The sequence below is a fragment of the Haliotis cracherodii genome, unplaced genomic scaffold (assembly GCF_022045235.1).
Source record: "Haliotis cracherodii isolate W230 unplaced genomic scaffold, xgHalCrac1.p SCAF_16, whole genome shotgun sequence".
NCBI classification, from domain to species: Eukaryota; Metazoa; Mollusca; class Gastropoda; order Lepetellida; family Haliotidae; genus Haliotis; species Haliotis cracherodii.
In genome coordinates this window covers 18,856,387-18,872,461 of record NW_027266271.1, presented here as the reverse complement: position 1 = coordinate 18,872,461, position 16,075 = coordinate 18,856,387, and the positions used below count along the sequence as shown (strand labels likewise).

At 40.9% G+C, this 16,075-nt stretch overlaps 1 protein-coding gene across 1 annotated transcript; it reads left to right on the top strand.

The window, feature by feature from the left end:
• Positions 1 to 2,519: 2,519 nt before the first annotated feature.
• Positions 2,520 to 13,089, top strand: LOC139463606 (uncharacterized). The gene is made up of 3 exons (XM_071244877.1): positions 2,520 to 2,541; positions 4,774 to 5,892; positions 10,672 to 13,089. Exons 1-3 carry the CDS (start codon positions 2,520 to 2,522, stop codon positions 13,044 to 13,046), a joined length of 3,516 nt encoding a protein of 1,171 aa, XP_071100978.1. The 3' UTR covers positions 13,047 to 13,089.
• The last annotated feature ends 2,986 nt before the right edge of the window (positions 13,090 to 16,075 follow it).

Here is a 16,075-nt window from a genome sequence, read left to right as displayed (position 1 = left end):
CACATACTTTACATCTATAGACTAATTATAATATCATATCTACCTATATAACACTTTAGTGTCTCATATTGCAGTAGCAAACACGGTGCTCAAAATTGAAGCCCTTTTCCCTCTATATTCTCTCTATCAGAAGTGTTTGGCTTGTGTTGGGTCCGACTTGGCCCGGGCTGTCAAACTCAACTTAAACCACACAGATCTATCTTTAAATGTGTTTATATCTATAGACTAGTGTTATATCTACCTAAATACCACTTTATAGTGTCTCAGAACGCTGTACTTAAAGAAAACAAGAGGCTCAAAGTGAAGCCCTTTTCCCTCTACATTCTCAACATAGTCTCTATCAGAAGTGTTTGGCTTGTGTTGGGTCCGACTTGGCCCCGGCGGTCAAAATCAACTTTAAATACACCAGATGTATCTTCAAATGTATTTACATCTTTGGATTAGTGTTATATCTACCTATATACCACTTTATAACGTCACGGTACATCGTATTTAAAGAAAACAAGGTGCTCAAAGTGAAGCATTTTTACTGAATTTTCTTAAGAAAATCTCTGTCAGGAGTGTTCGGTCCGACTTGGCCCGGGCTGTCAAAATCAACTTTAAACACACAGATCTATCTTCAAATGTGTTTACATCCATAGATTAATGTTATATCTACCTATGTACCACTTTATAATGTCACAGTTTATCGCATTTAAAGAAAACCATGAGTTCAAAATAAAGCCCTTTTTCCTCTACAATCTCAACATGACTAGTATTATATCTACCTATATAACACCTAATAATGTTGCACGATAACTCAAAGAAAACTGGTCTGTTAAAGTCGAGCACTTTCACTGTATCTTCTCAAGAAAATTTCACCAAATGTGTTGGAGTGAAGTATACTCTTTAAAGTGAAGCCCTTTTTTCATGGTATGTGTCTGGTCGGAAAATCCCTTGCTTTTACCTACTTACTTACTTACTTACTTTGGAGATTTAACGTGCGCTTTCCGACTGATGCGTATTTCGCACACGGGCCCGGCCAGGCCATTTAATGTGTTTCCGAAAGGTGCGAAGGTGGTCTGTGCAACCCAAGAGGGGGCTTTAGGGGCTGCTTATATATAATTTGGGAATTTTGAGATTTGGAATAGATGCCGATGGGGTTGGGGAGGAGAACTAAGGGAGCTGGGTATGGTGGATGTTTGTTTGTTTATGTGATTTTGATTTGGTAGGTTATTATGTTTTTAGATGCGTTTTATTAGTTCCGTTTTGATTAAGAATACGCCTAAGGCCTTGAAGTTTTCTAGTTTATTTTGTGGGTTTAGTATTGCTTCTAGAGTGAGAGCCTTGTTTAGATTGAGGGTGGTTTGTAATGCGGTTCGATGTGTGAGGTAGTGTGTGCAGTGGATGAGTGCGTGTTCTGGGGTTTCTAGTTGTTTGCAGTGTGGGCAGTTACCTGTAGTGTGTTTTTTTATTTTTTTTAGGTGGTTATTTAGGTTGGTGTGTCCTGTTTGGAGTTTAGTGATTACTCTGTCGATTGTGTTTTAAGAATGGAGAATTTTTGGTTTGGTTAGTGGTTTGCTGAGCACTTTTTTGATTTGGCTATTTGAGTTTAGATATAGGTTATGCCATTTTTTGTGATTTTTTGCTTGTTTACACTTTTAATTTCTGATTTTGAGATGGGTTAAGTTTAAGCTTATTTCTGGGATTTTGAGGGATAGTTTAGCTGCTTTATCGGCGTTTTCATTACCGTATATTCCTACGTGGGCGGGTATCCACAAGAAGGTTATTTGTTTGCCTGCCTTAGTTAGGTCGTTGGAGCTTTTAAGTATTTGATTTATTAATTTAGGTCGGTTTTTGGTATTTTTGTTTTGGAGGGCTTTTCTCAAGAAAATTTCACCAAATGTGTTGGAGTGAAGTATACTCTTTAAAGTGAAGCCCTTTTTTCATGGTATGTGTCTGGTCGGAAAATCCCTTGCTTTTACCTAATCCGTCGTGGTTTTTTTCAAGGATCATACTCACAGGGTAACACTTGGAGAAGGTAAGGTGAGACACTTTGCATTTCAGGATAAACCTCTCCCTCAACCCTGCTTAATGCTTCTATTATCTATGAGTGTGTTTAGGAAAACAGGATTATCTGAGACAGTTGTAATCTGCCGTACCGCGAGAATACGTGCTGCATCTCAGAGCAGCTCGTTCTGTGAAAACACACTTCTCCTGAACCTGACTTGGACCACTCAGTATTATTGTCGTGATGGTTAAAAGACGCCATAAATTAAAGTTCTCTATATATCTAGCAAATTTTTTATATAAGCAACCCCTGAAGCCCCCTCTTGGGCTGCAAACACACTTTTTCGCACCTTTCAGAAACACATTAAATGGCCTGGCCGGGCCCGTGTGCGAAATACGCATCAGTCGGAAAGCGCACGTTAAATCTCCAAAGTAAGTAAGTAAGTAAGTAACTTTGTTTTACAGTCGTGATGTTTAAGATTATTAACCACCCGGGACAAGTCGATCCGACAGGTTGAATGATACGCAGGATGCAAAAGGAGGTAAGCGCAAGTACGGTACAGAAACTGAAGTAAGTTGGGCTCTCTTAGTTTTCTGTATGCTTACACATCATCACGTCATACTGGATTTAATTTAGTTTCTTATTCTAATACTGCTAATCTTTGTCAGTGGCCAGTGAAAGTATCACAAGGGAAAATTCCAGTATATACAAAATATACAATTTGTAAATATGGTATATCCAAAAATATACAATATTGTATATATGGTATATCCAAAAATATACAATTTTGTATATATGGATAGATTTTACCACTGCTTTACTCAGATCCTTTTTACTGGATTCTCACAATATGTGGTTGATATTGAAAATATTACTAATAATACCGGACAGTATTATTGCATGTGACAAATATACTTTAAAACTATGTTCATTATGACAACTTTATTTGGAGTTTAGAAATAATTGGCATTTATTCATGTTGACAGCATTTTACATAATAAAGAAATAGAAGATTTCAGCAGACTGTTAGATATATAATACGTCCGCCTACTGTTTACAAATAAGATGATCTATACATACAAGTAGTTCAGAGTAGTTTTAAACAGTGACGGTAAAATAAATGTATCGTGAATAGCGGCAAATATGAATATATACAATTTAATATATATGTTTCTGTTATGTCATGGTATGTTGATTCTGAATCTAAAATATTGCTTGAAATTGTTTGCCAAACAGTTGTATGCACTGTCCATCGTGATACTTCTACTTAAGTATATATAACAGTGCGAAAATCATCATATTTTTCTTCAAGTTTTATCAAAATCAAATATATTCTTCTACTTTAAGTTTCACATTCCAAAGCCAGTAAACGCTACATAGTTTACAAGACGCCTATCATAATACGTAACGCATGGAGATGCAAGCTGTCGAAACCAGTCAAACGAGCTGGCAGATGCTAATCAGCTAGCGCTATAGAAATTCTAGACCCAGCTGACCAGATTCAGACACAGCTGACCAGCCAACAAACAATTAATTAAGTAAGTCAGCACATCAAAACATAATTTGAACAACATGTGAGAAGCCATTGTGATCAATTGAAATTCTAGACCCGGCTGACCAGTTTCAAACACAGCCGACCAGCCAATAAACAATTAACTAAGCAAGTCAGCACATCAAAACTTGCATAATTTGACCACCATGTGGGAAACCATTGTTATCAATCCCAAACTGGACAGATGGGTAGTGACATGCTTTCAAACGGGGACTGGAGGTCTCGGGTATAAATGCAGGGGTATCTTGGCATAGAGTCATTCCTGCATTTCGCCTGAAAACCTCTCTGTCTGTTTTTGAAGGTAAGTTACTTTTACTCATTACTTTGCCATTTTGGTTAAACGTGCTGTAAATAATTCTAACTTTGTTACTCTGCTGGTTCAATGAACTTATGTTACAGTTAATGAGAAAGTATTGTTCAAAATCTACGATTTGGCTGCTATATGTTAATTTCATACAGTTCATCTAGAAATCAAATACTATACTGAATAATAGGGAATAATAGAGCGTCCCGGATAAAATACGAGCGTTAGTATTCTAGTCGTTTAAATATCAATCTAACATATTACGCCATTTTAGTTATGGAAGTCGTGGATGCTTATTAAACAATATGTTCAACGTGTATAACGTTTCTGTATCAAGTGACTTGTAGGTCAACATGTTCTATTATCTGCATTTCTATTTCTGGTCATGTTATTCGTCTCACTGTTTGTATTTTCACGGGAAACATTTCTTGTTTCAATATAATGAGTAGCATAGCATCGGCAGCTAAATGTATGTATTTAAAGATAACCAGTCTGTGACCGTATATGTCTAGAACACAATACACGAAAAGTAACACTGTTTCCGTAGCTAAATACGCACAGATTCGGCAATGTCTGTTAACTATTTGTCACATAAGTGCATCCGCACTATCGTGAAGCGCCGGGTGATTTTGTGTTTTATGTCGTAGAATAGTCTATAAAGATACAGGCAATTCAGCGGCAGTCTAGTAGATAAAAGTTACAATACAAATTCCAGCATTTCTTATATAAACTGTTTCTCATGTTTTAATTTATTTACTTATAATTGGTAAACGTCAGAAGTTTTTGATTAGTGTTAAAGTGTGTAATCATCATTATCTTGAAGTAAGTGTTGGCAGTTACCTCGTTAGGGTTAAGGCTACGGTTCAACGCACGCTTGGCCGCCAGCCATTGTTCAAGGGGTGCACGGTACGTGACGCCCGGCTTAAGCCCCAGGTACCGGTGCCACGCCTACCAACTACAAACAGAAGCTTCGACGGCCTGAGCCACGGTTGAACCTAACCAGTTTGCTCAAGACGCAGGAATCACCCCTTCCAGTCTCCCCCTCCCTAACCACCCCCGCACCAACGTCATCAACAGCAACAACGTCATCAACGGCGTCAACATCAACGGCATCAACGTACAGGACAACACCCTTACCAGCGCCATCCCCATCCCCTTCATCTGCTTCAACAGCCTCCCCGTCAGCAGCTGAACCTCCCTCCCATACAATGGCCACACCACATATTAAGCTGAGGCCATACACAGGACAAGAGGAAGCAACGTCCTGGTGGCAAGAGTTCGTGACCTTCGTCAAACTTTTTAATTATAACCAGGATCGACAATGTTTGTTGTTTCCCTTCTACCTAGAAGGAACGGCAAAGCTCTGGCACCAGGACCTGGCGGAAGAGACAAGAAACTTCCGTCTGGAGGAAGCCTTTAAATCTAGATTTAACAGGCCAAAAACATTTGATGTGAACCTCCTCCAGATGGCACAGTCAAAGGAGGAAACAATCAATGACTTCCTTACTAGAATACAGGGAGCAACTCGGAACCAGGAACTGCCAATGTCAATGATTGTGGCAGTGGCAGTTAATGGCCTCCGTCCGAGCATCCGCCAGTGGGTGATCAACAAGGAACCGGCCTCACTTGAAGCTGTTCAGCACCATGCAGAACTGGCTGAGAGGTCTCAGTTGGGTCTAAGGTCCCCAGAGGTCAACATGGCCATGAAAGTGGACCAACTGTCGGAGCTCGTGGCCACCCTTATCACCAAGACAGACGCCCCAGCAGTACAAGCCGCAGGAACACCAGCAACCAAGCACCAGCTACAACAAGAACAACAGCTGCAGTTCCAGCCTCCCCGTCATGAACCATTTCAACCCAGACGGAATCGGTTTCATGGCCCCCATTATCAGATGTCATCACCACCGTCTCAACAATTCAGCCAACAGCAGAGTCAACTAACTCAGAGGAATCCGGGCCCTCAACACTACAACGGCACCAACCGACAACAGAGACGCCCACAGTATCCAGTACCCCCGTACCTACAAAGGAAATGCATAGGATGCGGTATGTACTGTTTAGACAGATTGTATTGCCCACATTTCCACACACAATGTACTTTTTGCCATAAAGTAGGACACCATTCTAGTGTATGCATGAGGGCATATCATTCGCAGAATGAATACCCTAGCCAATAGGGACTCGCGCCTGATTCTCAGAAGTCTGGGATCAGGCATGAAAAACCCTTGGTCTCGCTTGTGGCTCCCTTAGTTAAGAACACTGTTCTAGTGCGGGTGAAGCAAGTGAAGACAACAGCCCTAGTTGATACAGGAGCCTCTGTGTCCTGTGTCAGCATGGGCTTCCTTCAAAAGGTAGGCTACACATTAGGTCACCTACAAGAATCTGACCTTCATGAAATCGTAGGTGTAGGTGGTGAAATACACAAGGTGTTAGGTGCTATTTCTTTGGACATCTGTATAGGTAACCTTCTTCTACCCCAGTCAGTTTATGTTTTCCAATCTCTTCACCATTCCTTGATATTAGGTATAGACTTCCTCACCGAGTATAAGGCTACTATCTCCCTAGCTGACAAGTGCTTCATTATTCAAGAAGGTCTGATCACTGTTCCCCTGGTAGAGTCAAGTGCAGGCTATGTTAGGGCCAAGAAACCCATCACAGTTCCACCTTCTTGCCAGGTAGACATCCCGGTCCAAATCTCCCGCAATAGGCAAGGTTCCGTTCTCCTCTTAGAACCGGTTCCTGAACTTTCAAGAGTTAAACTGCAGGGTGGCAGATGTTTGGTGACAAAGACAAAGAAAGGTGTTTATATGCGCCTCCTCAACCCTACCAAATCCCCTATTCATATCAACACCAAAAGAGTGCTAGCGGTAGCGTGTGAGGTCGACCCATCAAGCGTCTCATTGCTATCAGATTCACCTGAACCAGAACTTAGACCATCCCATGTCACATCACGCCCACGTCATTCTCTGATCAATGCATCAGTCACACGTGGTCAGAGTAGATCAGGATCCACAACACACACATCCACAATCCCATCCCAGCCCCCTTCTCATCGCAAACACACTCCCCCCTCAGACCTTTCCTTTGACCTTTCCGACTCAGACCTGTCTTCTTCGCAAAAACAGGAGCTTCTTTCTTTCCTTCATTCTCAACATTCTGCCTTTTCTCACAATTGGTCTGAACTAGGACACACACATCTTCACAGACATAAGATAGAGACAGGTGATGCTAGACCCGTTAGGCGCCCATTTTATCGACAAAGTGCGGAAATTAGAAAAGAGTGCTCAAAACAAATTAAGGAAATGCTAGATGCCAAAATCATTCAACCAAGTTCTTCTGAGTGGCACTCACCAGTTGTTATGGTTCGAAAACGTGACAACAGTTATCGTTTTGCGGTAGACTACAGACGCCTCAATGCGGTTACCAAGCCAATGTTCTTCCCTTTAATTAGATTCGAAGATGTCATCGACGCAGTAGGTGAAAGTCATGCAAAAATCTTTAGTGTTTTGGATTGTGCTAGTGGCTTTTGGCAAATTCCTCTACATCCAGAAACCAAACACAAATCTGCTTTTATTACACCAGACGGTGTTTTCGAATGGAACCGTTTACCTTTCGGCCTCAAAAATGCTCCAATGGCTTTTCAAAGTACTATTTCAGAAGCTCTCAAAGACATGAACTGGAAATACGTCCTTATTTATGTCGATGATATCATCGTGTATTCCAAAACCTTTTCAGAACATTTGAATCATCTCAAATGTGTTTTTCAAAAGATAAAGCAAGCAGGCTTGACCTTGAAACCCAGCAAATGTAAATTTGCAGCAAAACAAGTTCAATATCTTGGACACATTTTCACCAAATCTGGCATTGAAGTTGACCAATCTAAGATTGAGGCAGTCACCCAAATTCCTCCACCAAAGAATGTTCATGATGTTCGTCATTTTCTTGGCCTTTGTAGTTACTACAGGAAATTTGTTCCCAATTTCTCAGGAATAGCGTCACCTCTCTATGACACTCTCAAGAAAGATGTTAAATTTTCTTGGACAGACATGTCAACAAGCTTTCTCTGTCTTAAAACAAAAACTGACAACATCCCCAATCCTTGCCTATCCAGACCCTACAAAACCTTTCATTCTGACAACAGATGCTTCCAACACATCTCTTGGTTACATTTTAGGGCAACATGGTTCAGATGGTAAGGAACATGTCATCTGTTATGGGGGTAGATCACTTCACTCATCAGAAAAGAATTGGGGGGTAACACAACTTGAATGTTTGGCAGTAGTAGAAGGGATAAAGACATTTAGAGTTTACTTGGCTGGGACCAAATTCGAAATTTACACTGATCACAAGGCTCTTACTTGGCTCAAAAACATCAAAGAAGAAACAGGTCGCCTTGGACGATGGTCAATTATGCTACAAGATTACGATTATGAAATAGTACACAGGCCAGGGAAGTCAAACACAAATGCAGATGCTTTATCTCGTACTAAATACCCTGAGCCTAAGACTGTGCCTATCACAGATGACATACCATCACCTCCATTACCATCTGAAAGAACATATGCGCAAGTAGCCTCATGCACTGCCACCACAAAAGACAAATCAGTTTTAGTTGTGTCATCCTCTCCCTTTGTACCCCCTTCCTCCCCTGATGTGGCTAACAATAAGTCCCCAACCCCAACACACTTCTCCACTTCTACTGTCCCACCCTCAACCGTCCAACCTGATTCTGACCAAGACCCAGACGCTCGTGCTCCACTAGCCGTTGATCTCTATTACGCAAACAAACCATCACCATCTGGCCCATCTGTCATTGTGGCAGCAGTTGACATAGATGATGATCAGTTTCTGATGCAACAGAGAAATTCCCCTGACCTCAGGCCAATTATTGACTACATTTCCAAAGATGAAATCCCTACAACGTACAATGATGCCCAAATCAAAGGTCTTGTAGGACGCTCACAGGAGTATGTAGTCAGGGATGGTATTCTCTATCATGTCTATCAAGCAAAACATAGAGGTACCAAAGCCCATAGGCCTCCCCAAATTACCCAGCTTGTTGTCCCCCTTATCAAGCGCAAGGATGTCCTATTCGCCTATCATGACTCCAAAGTAGGTGGTTGTCATCTTGGAAGGGATTCCACCTTTCAAGCTCTCCTGTCAAAATACCACTGGCCTGGTATGTATCAAGACATAGAAAATTACATTAGGTCATGTGAGGTATGTCAGAAAATCAAACCTAAGTCCCATAGCAAACATGCTCCTATGGTCCCAATGCCCATAGAGGACACATTTTCTCGCCTTCACATAGATATCCTTGGTCCCCTCCCAGAAACTAAAGATGGTTACAAATATGTCCTGCTGGTAGTTGACTCTTTTTCGCGTTGGACTGAAGGCTTTGCTATGAAGACTCAGGATGCCACTGAGGTAGCCAAAATTCTGTTCAACCAGGTCATTACTCGCTTTGGGGCTCCCAAAACCCTTCTTTCTGATAGAGGTCGGCAGTTCACTTCGAAACTTGTCAATGCTCTGTGTGAATTGTTGGACATCAAGCACCATCTGACGTCATCATATCATCCTGAAACCAATGGCATGTGTGAAAGACGTAATAGGACCATTGAGCAGGCACTCAGAGCTTATTGTGACTCTGAACAGTCCAATTGGGCAGACCTAATCCCCTGTGTCATGATGTCAATGCGCAGTGCACCATGTGCCTCCACTGGCTACACTCCCTTCTATCTCCTCTTTGGCAGAGAGATGCATCTCCCTATTGATGTTGCTCTTCTTCCCAAGCCCTCTCTAGGCAAAACGGCAGAACGCCATCTTCAGACCCTTCTTGACAATCTCAAGGTAGCCAAAACCATTGCTAAGGACAATATGAAGATTTCTCAAGAAATCAACAAAGAGCGCACTGACCTCAAAGCTAAAGATCCCCAATACTCAGTAGGTGATCTGGTCCTGATGAAAAATTCCCATGTTCTCCCTGGTAGGTCCCCCAAACTGTCAGTTAAATGGGTAGGTCCCTACACCATACTTGAGCTTGGTCCCAATCATACCTTCAAGCTACAAAATGTTCAAACGAACAAGACGCACAAGGCACTTATCCATGCCAATCGCCTCAAGCCCCACAATGTTCGCACTCCCAACGACGGCCTTCCAGATCACACTCCCAACCATGGTCGTCATTCTCCTCATCCCAGCGCTTCTGCTGAAACGGACACTCATGCTCCTCATCCCAGCACTTCTGCTGAAGCACATGCCCCTCGTCCCAGCACTTCTGCTGAAGCACATTCCCCTCTAACCAGCACGTCTGCTGATGCTGACACATTCTCAGACACACAGGTGGTTCTTCCAGAGCCACACATCAGTGATACAGGCTCTGCACCACCCAGAGACCGTCAACAGGATGACAAATCTCAAGATAATCAAACGTATACTGTTGACAAAATTTTCAGATGTAAAATGGCAAACGGTACCAAACAGTACCAAATCAAGTGGTTAGGCTACTCAGAAACGACCTGGGAGCCCGCCTCCAATCTTGATCCATCCCTGATCAAGCACTTCCATAGGTCTAGAACGATGTCTGGTAAGAAGCGCAAACATGGACATAAGTACTTCCAATGATTCATTAGCATAGGTGTTATCAAGCTACCCCCCTATCTTCTATGACGTGAATTGCATGGCCATAAGATATGAGTGACCACCCTTTTTGCAGTTACCAAGTGTTCTGTGTCTCATAGTGCTAGGTTGTTTAGGTGTTTGTGGCCACAACATTCTTCTCAACCAGGTCAACTCTTCTAATGGCTCCTTTTCATTTCATCAAAGGTTCATCCTGGAGCTTGATTATCCTGTGGCTTATGGCTCTGTTTGCCCGCCCTACCCTCGGCACCAGCCCTGTTCAGAGGCTCAACTTTGGAATAGTTTTTAAGCCAACCACACAAGTCCATTTTGCTACCGAATACTGGGTTCATACCTACGAGGTCAAGCTTCCCCATGTCCCAAGCATTCCCACCGTGAGTGGATGCCACCAAGGCAATGGAACGTGTGCTATACTGCACCAAATCCAAATGCACCTTAACGTCATCAAAACCAGGTGTGTTTCACTGCTTAATGAAACTAGGCACCAAATCATTAAACTCATCCCTGAATCTAAGGTCCCCTCATCAAGTCGCTCCAAACGAGCAGTTCTAAGTTTTGTAGGGTCCCTTTCCAAAACATTGTTTGGTACAGCCACCACTGACGACGTCAACCTGCTTGCCAAACATATTAATGCCCTTACCAAACATGACATAAACCTATCCAATGTCCTCAAACAACATTCTTCCCATCTCTCGTCATTTATGAAATTGGTAGACAATAGATTTAAAAATGCGCTAAAAGGTGTTAAGGCCAATCATGATGCCCTTACGTTCACAGCCACTGCGATCCAGAATAATGCTAGAAATATTCAAGCTACTTTTGCATCCCTTACTTCAATTTTGATAGACCAAATTCAAAATTCAAATACTGTGGAGCATCAACTTGAAGAGCTCAAATTAGGCATTTTAGACTTGGCTAAAAATAAATTATCCCCTCTGCTAATTGCCCCACAAATTCTGGAACAAACTATTCATCATATTGCCTCAATCTTATCTAACAAGTATCCAAACTTTCGATTGCTCCAAACCAACCCAACATATTACTATTCTCAAGCAAAATTCATCTTTGCCCGTACAAAGGCCCACGTCTATGTTTCTGTTAAGTTTCCCTTATCATCCTTGCCTAAACCTTTCAAAATGTATAAAGTTATTTCTCTCCCAGTGCCTGTGAACGATACATCATCCCACTCGACTCAACTCCTTGATATTCCTCCTTACTTTGCCCTGTCCTTGGATTCCCGTCATTTCCTCAGTATGGACAGTTCTACCTTAGCACACTGCTCTGGTGATGAATTCGTCCTACACTGTCCTATCAGAATAGCTCTCCAATCCTCCCCCAAACCATCATGTAGCCTTGCACTCTTTCAAAATAGTAAGAGTCTGATCAAATCTCTTTGTGATTTTCGATATGTCACCAAACCTCAGCCACCTCAGCTTATCTCAATTGATACCTCAAATGTTCTCGTATATAGAATACCCTTCCTTACTCTCACCTGTCCTGTTACTCATCGTATGATCCCCGGTTGTAACTTCTGTCTTATTGCTACTCCATGTTACTGTTCTCTGTCCACTGAAGATCTGTATTATCCTGCACCTTTCGGTTCTTGTCGCACTTCACAACACCAGATCTCACACCTTCACCCGGTCAACCTTGCTCTTCTTCAACACTTCTTCGAGGATTCTACCCTCTCTAGTATTGCTGGTGATACAACTTTCAGAAAAGCAGTTAACTTCACCATTCCAAAATTTGATATATTTTCTCATGAAATTTCCAATATTTTGGCCAATGATCAAAAGTCCCATCTCAGTCTTAAACGTGTCGCTGAAAGGGCAAGAAAAGATCAAACCATATTTCAGTCTATTACGGAACCATTGCTTGATGGTCAAATCACTTTACCCAGTTCTTGGCCTGATACAAATGCAATTATAGCCATCACCGCTTCGGCTATGTCAGTTCTTTCAATTATTTTAGTTGTTTGGATGTTTTTCAAAGTTCGTGCACTCTCTGCTGCACTATTGTTGGTTACTCGTGTGGCGCCAGTTAAAGCAGTACAGCCTCCAGTACTAAATTATAACTCACAAACCACTTCTAGTCCCAGCTTCGTTGTGTCTGATCTTGCCGACTATCATGTGTCAATCCTTCTAGGAGTGATCACACTTGCTGTGGCTTCTATTCTTCTCCTTCTCATCTATGAACGCAATCGTAGGACTCACAATGGTCTCGTTCTTGAACTCACCACTGGTCCAGAATGTGTCTCTCTTCCTATTCTGGCTCTCAGTCTCTGTCCTTCCTACTGGGATATTCAACCCCCATACACAGTGGAACAGCTCCGAATCTCTGGATATTTCTTTCCCACCCTTACTGTTGAATGGCCCGCCTTTACTGTGACTAACCTCCTAACCAAAACGTCTCTCTCGGTCCCGAACACGCTTCGAGTCTCTTTCTTTACTGCCCGTAAACTCCAGAAAATGTTCAATCAACCTTTCGCTGCCTACATTCTTATGGTTCATGATGGTAGATACCAAATTTTAGATCCTTCTTGTATGTTAAAGGTATTTTAAGTGGGCTGTCTAAGCAGTGCATATCCTTTGTCATGTTCGCATACTTTTGCTGTGTTACTTTAAAATGTTTTATGTATTTTTGTGTACAATTGTATTATGTTTACGTCAACACCGGTATAACGAAAATATTAATAGGCTTTTGCGGTCAAAAGCTCCACGACGTCCAGGGGTACTATAACAGTGCGAAAATCATCATATTTTTCTTCAAGTTTTATCAAAATCAAATATATTCTTCTACTTTAAGTTTCACATTCCAAAGCCAGTAAACGCTACATAGTTTACAAGACGCCTATCATAATACGTAACGCATGGAGATGCAAGCTGTCGAAACCAGTCAAACGAGCTGGCAGATGCTAATCAGCTAGCGCTATAGAAATTCTAGACCCAGCTGACCAGATTCAGACACAGCTGACCAGCCAACAAACAATTAATTAAGTAAGTCAGCACATCAAAACTTGCATAATTTGAACAACATGTGAGAAGCCATTGTGATCAATTGAAATTCTAGACCCGGCTGACCAGTTTCAAACACAGCCGACCAGCCAATAAACAATTAACTAAGCAAGTCAGCACATCAAAACTTGCATAATTTGACCACCATGTGGGAAACCATTGTTATCAATCCCAAACTGGACAGATGGGTAGTGACATGCTTTCAAACGTGGACTGGAGGTCTCGGGTATAAATGCAGGGGTATCTTGGCATAGAGTCATTCCTGCATTTCGCCTGAAAACCTCTCTGTCTGTTTTTGAAGGTAAGTTACTTTTACTCATTACTTTGCCATTTTGGTTAAACGTGCTGTAAATAATTCTAACTTTGTTACTCTGCTGGTTCAATGAACTTATGTTACAGTTAATGAGAAAGTATTGTTCAAAATCTACGATTTGGCTGCTATATGTTAATTTCATACAGTTCATCTAGAAATCAAATACTATACTGAATAATAGGGAATAATAGAGCGTCCCGGATAAAATACGAGCGTTAGTATTCTAGTCGTTTAAATATCAATCTAACATATTACGCCATTTTAGTTATGGAAGTCGTGGATGCTTATTAAACAATATGTTCAACGTGTATAACGTTTCTGTATCAAGTGACTTGTAGGTCAACATGTTCTATTATCTGCATTTCTATTTCTGGTCATGTTATTCGTCTCACTGTTTGTATTTTCACGGGAAACATTTCTTGTTTCAATATAATGAGTAGCATAGCATCGGCAGCTAAATGTATGTATTTAAAGATAACCAGTCTGTGACCGTATATGTCTAGAACACAATACACGAAAAGTAACACTGTTTCCGTAGCTAAATACGCACAGATTCGGCAATGTCTGTTAACTATTTGTCACATAAGTGCATCCGCACTATCGTGAAGCGCCGGGTGATTTTGTGTTTTATGTCGTAGAATAGTCTATAAAGATACAGGCAATTCAGCGGCAGTCTAGTAGATAAGAGTTACAATACAAATTCCAGCATTTCTTATATAAACTGTTTCTCATGTTTTAATTTATTTACTTATAATTGGTAAACGTCAGAAGTTTTTGATTAGTGTTAAAGTGTGTAATCATCATTATCTTGAAGTAAGTGTTGGCAGTTACCTCGTTAGGGTTAAGGCTACGGTTCAACGCACGCTTGGCCGCCAGCCATTGTTCAAGGGGTGCACGTACCGTGACGCCCGGCTTAAGCCCCAGGTACCTGTGCCGCGGTTACCCTGGTTACAACTATGTAATCATTGTTATATCTCCAACAAGGCACCAGAAAATATTTTACTATGCTGTAATGATGTAACTCATTATCATTCTTAATTATTGATTTCTATATGTTAATGCTGTACTATTTAATTGCTTATTATGATGTCTAAACTATTAAATATAATACTGAGATGTTTTGAATATATGTTGTTGCATTGTGACGTCATAATAAACATTCCTGCATTTCGCCTGAAAACCTCTCTGTCTGTTTTTGAAGGCGTGGAGATCCCGGAGTTAATTCCCCGTAACAATTCTAGGTATAAACGGTCCCCTAAAAAGGACGGTTTCATATATAAAAAAGGATGTTTGTTTAGACATGCGTTCATTGTAAACAACGGCGTGTTTTCGTTTGCTGGTTAGCTTTTACAGGTCAAAAGCAAAGTTAATCGCATTACTTTCGTGACGCATTTTAGGCCTGTCATACAGTTCCTGAAACAAATATATCCAATACAGCCGATGCAAGTGAATCATATTTGGCAAGACTAGATTACTGCAATTATATATTGTATCAATATAATCAAACAATTATTTTTATTTTTGTAAAATATGTTCATTTCAGAAACTAGATGTTAGTCTAGCCAGCGGCCTAAACTCGCATTAATTTGGTTACACGTTTCATGATTTACAGTATTCGTGAAGAATATGTAACAATTAGCCACAATTAGAGCCTTTGGTAGGAGTAGAGGGAATGATAAGCCTAGACTTGCTAAGTATTTTATGATATTCATGATAGCTCAAAAGAAACTTTGATTTATGTTTGTAGTACACCCCAGAAAGAGGGATAACACAAGTGATATATTAAGATGACATACAACTTATACATACTTGCGTGTATAAACTACTATCAAACAGTGAGCATAACAGGTGTTTGCATAGAGGTGAGCGTATCCTGCACCACCGGTGGAACAAACACACGCAAAGGCAAGTTAGTTGTTAAACCCGATTAGCACAAGTCAAAACAGAGAATTTCATCGGATATAACTCCATTTGCTACTTCTGTGGTAGTCACCAATCAACCCATTTATACTTCCAAAAATAGCTTTAACCCTTTTAAAGCTTTTGGGAAATTCAACAGTATGAAAAGAAAAATTGAAATAATACAAATATAAATTCCTTCCAGGTGAAGGCTATCACTTGAAATCAAATTAACAAAGCAGATTTTAGTCAATGACACATGTCTTGGGTTAGAAGTTCATCTCTGCCGCCATGCTATGGTATTTCTGGAAAAGAAAGTTAATTTACAAAGTTGTAATATACTTGAAAGGCTTAATGTTGCTGA

What these genes read in the sequence shown, in the direction of transcription:
- LOC139463606 (XM_071244877.1), top strand. Translation starts at nt 2,520, where the DNA reads ATGCAAAAGGAGGTAAGCGCAA. An exon ending in GCAAAAGGAGGTAAGCGCAA is followed by an intron (nt 2,542 to 4,773) that starts GTACGGTACAGA and finishes GCCCGGCTTAAG; the next exon opens with CCCCAGGTACCGGTGCCACG. An exon ending in AAGGAAATGCATAGGATGCG is followed by an intron (nt 5,893 to 10,671) that starts GTATGTACTGTT and finishes ATTTCATCAAAG; the next exon opens with GTTCATCCTGGAGCTTGATT.